General features: G+C 69.1%; 1 protein-coding gene across 3 annotated transcripts in view; it reads left to right on the top strand.

Annotated features, from left to right (window-relative positions):
• Positions 1-223: 223 nt before the first annotated feature.
• MAX (MYC associated factor X) overlaps positions 224-673 on the top strand; it is a 22,236-nt gene continuing 21,786 nt past the window's right edge. For 2 of the 3 annotated variants that reach the window (XM_025215222.1, XM_025215221.1), the window contains exon 1: positions 224-295. In XM_025215222.1, the coding sequence (XP_025071007.1) occupies positions 239-295 (57 nt within the window). In that variant the 5' untranslated portion in view covers positions 224-238. The remainder of the gene's footprint in view (positions 296-673) is intronic. The other variant, XM_025215224.1, reaches the window with a different exon arrangement.

The following is a 673-nucleotide window of genomic DNA, read 5'->3' as shown; positions in this document are numbered from 1 at the left end:
CCACCATCACCCAGGCCTACCCCCTTCAACCTGATGAACACCTGACATGCCGCTAGTAAGCAGTGATCACCCGCCCCTCGTCGGAAGAGAAAGTCCCAATCTAGAAACCTCCAGTCCCCGACCCGGGCGACAGGTGCTTCGTTCAGGGCGGGAAAGCCCGCTGTCCAGCAGCTTGCAGCCCGCGGGGGCTGTTGGGGGCGGACGCGCAGGCGCCACGTGAGTGCGCACAGCCCTGCACATGGCCGGGCCGGAGGCAGCCGCGTGCGAGGTGAGAGCTGCTGCTTCCCGCACGCAGGTCAGTCTGGGGGGCATGTGCGGCCGCAGCTCGCCGCCGCTTAGTCCCGAGCAGGGGGCACGTGCCCCCAGACGTGCGCGAGGCTCCCCAGAGTGGGCAGCCCACCGCGGCCTCCGCTCCGGCAGGGCGGGCGGTGTGTCCACTGGGGGCCGCTGTTCCCGCCCGCACGCCGTGAGTGAGCAGGAAGGGCGCGCAGGGGTTCTCGGCCAAGTCTTTCACAACTCTTGAACGCGAGGCTCTGGTTCCCGAGTATCTGTTCGGAGGGGCCTGTGTGCTCTCCCTCCGCCTGCACCCGCCTCTAATGCAGGAGGCTTGTCCCCCCCCCCGCGCCCGGGGCAGGGCTCGGACCTGCCAGGAAGGGAGTGAGGACCCGTACAA

This window comes from Alligator sinensis, unplaced genomic scaffold, assembly GCF_000455745.1.
Source record: "Alligator sinensis unplaced genomic scaffold, ASM45574v1 scaffold998_1, whole genome shotgun sequence".
NCBI lineage: Eukaryota > Metazoa > Chordata > Crocodylia > Alligatoridae > Alligator > Alligator sinensis.
Note: the sequence above shows the minus strand (reverse complement) of the source record. Positions and strands in the feature narration are given on the sequence as shown.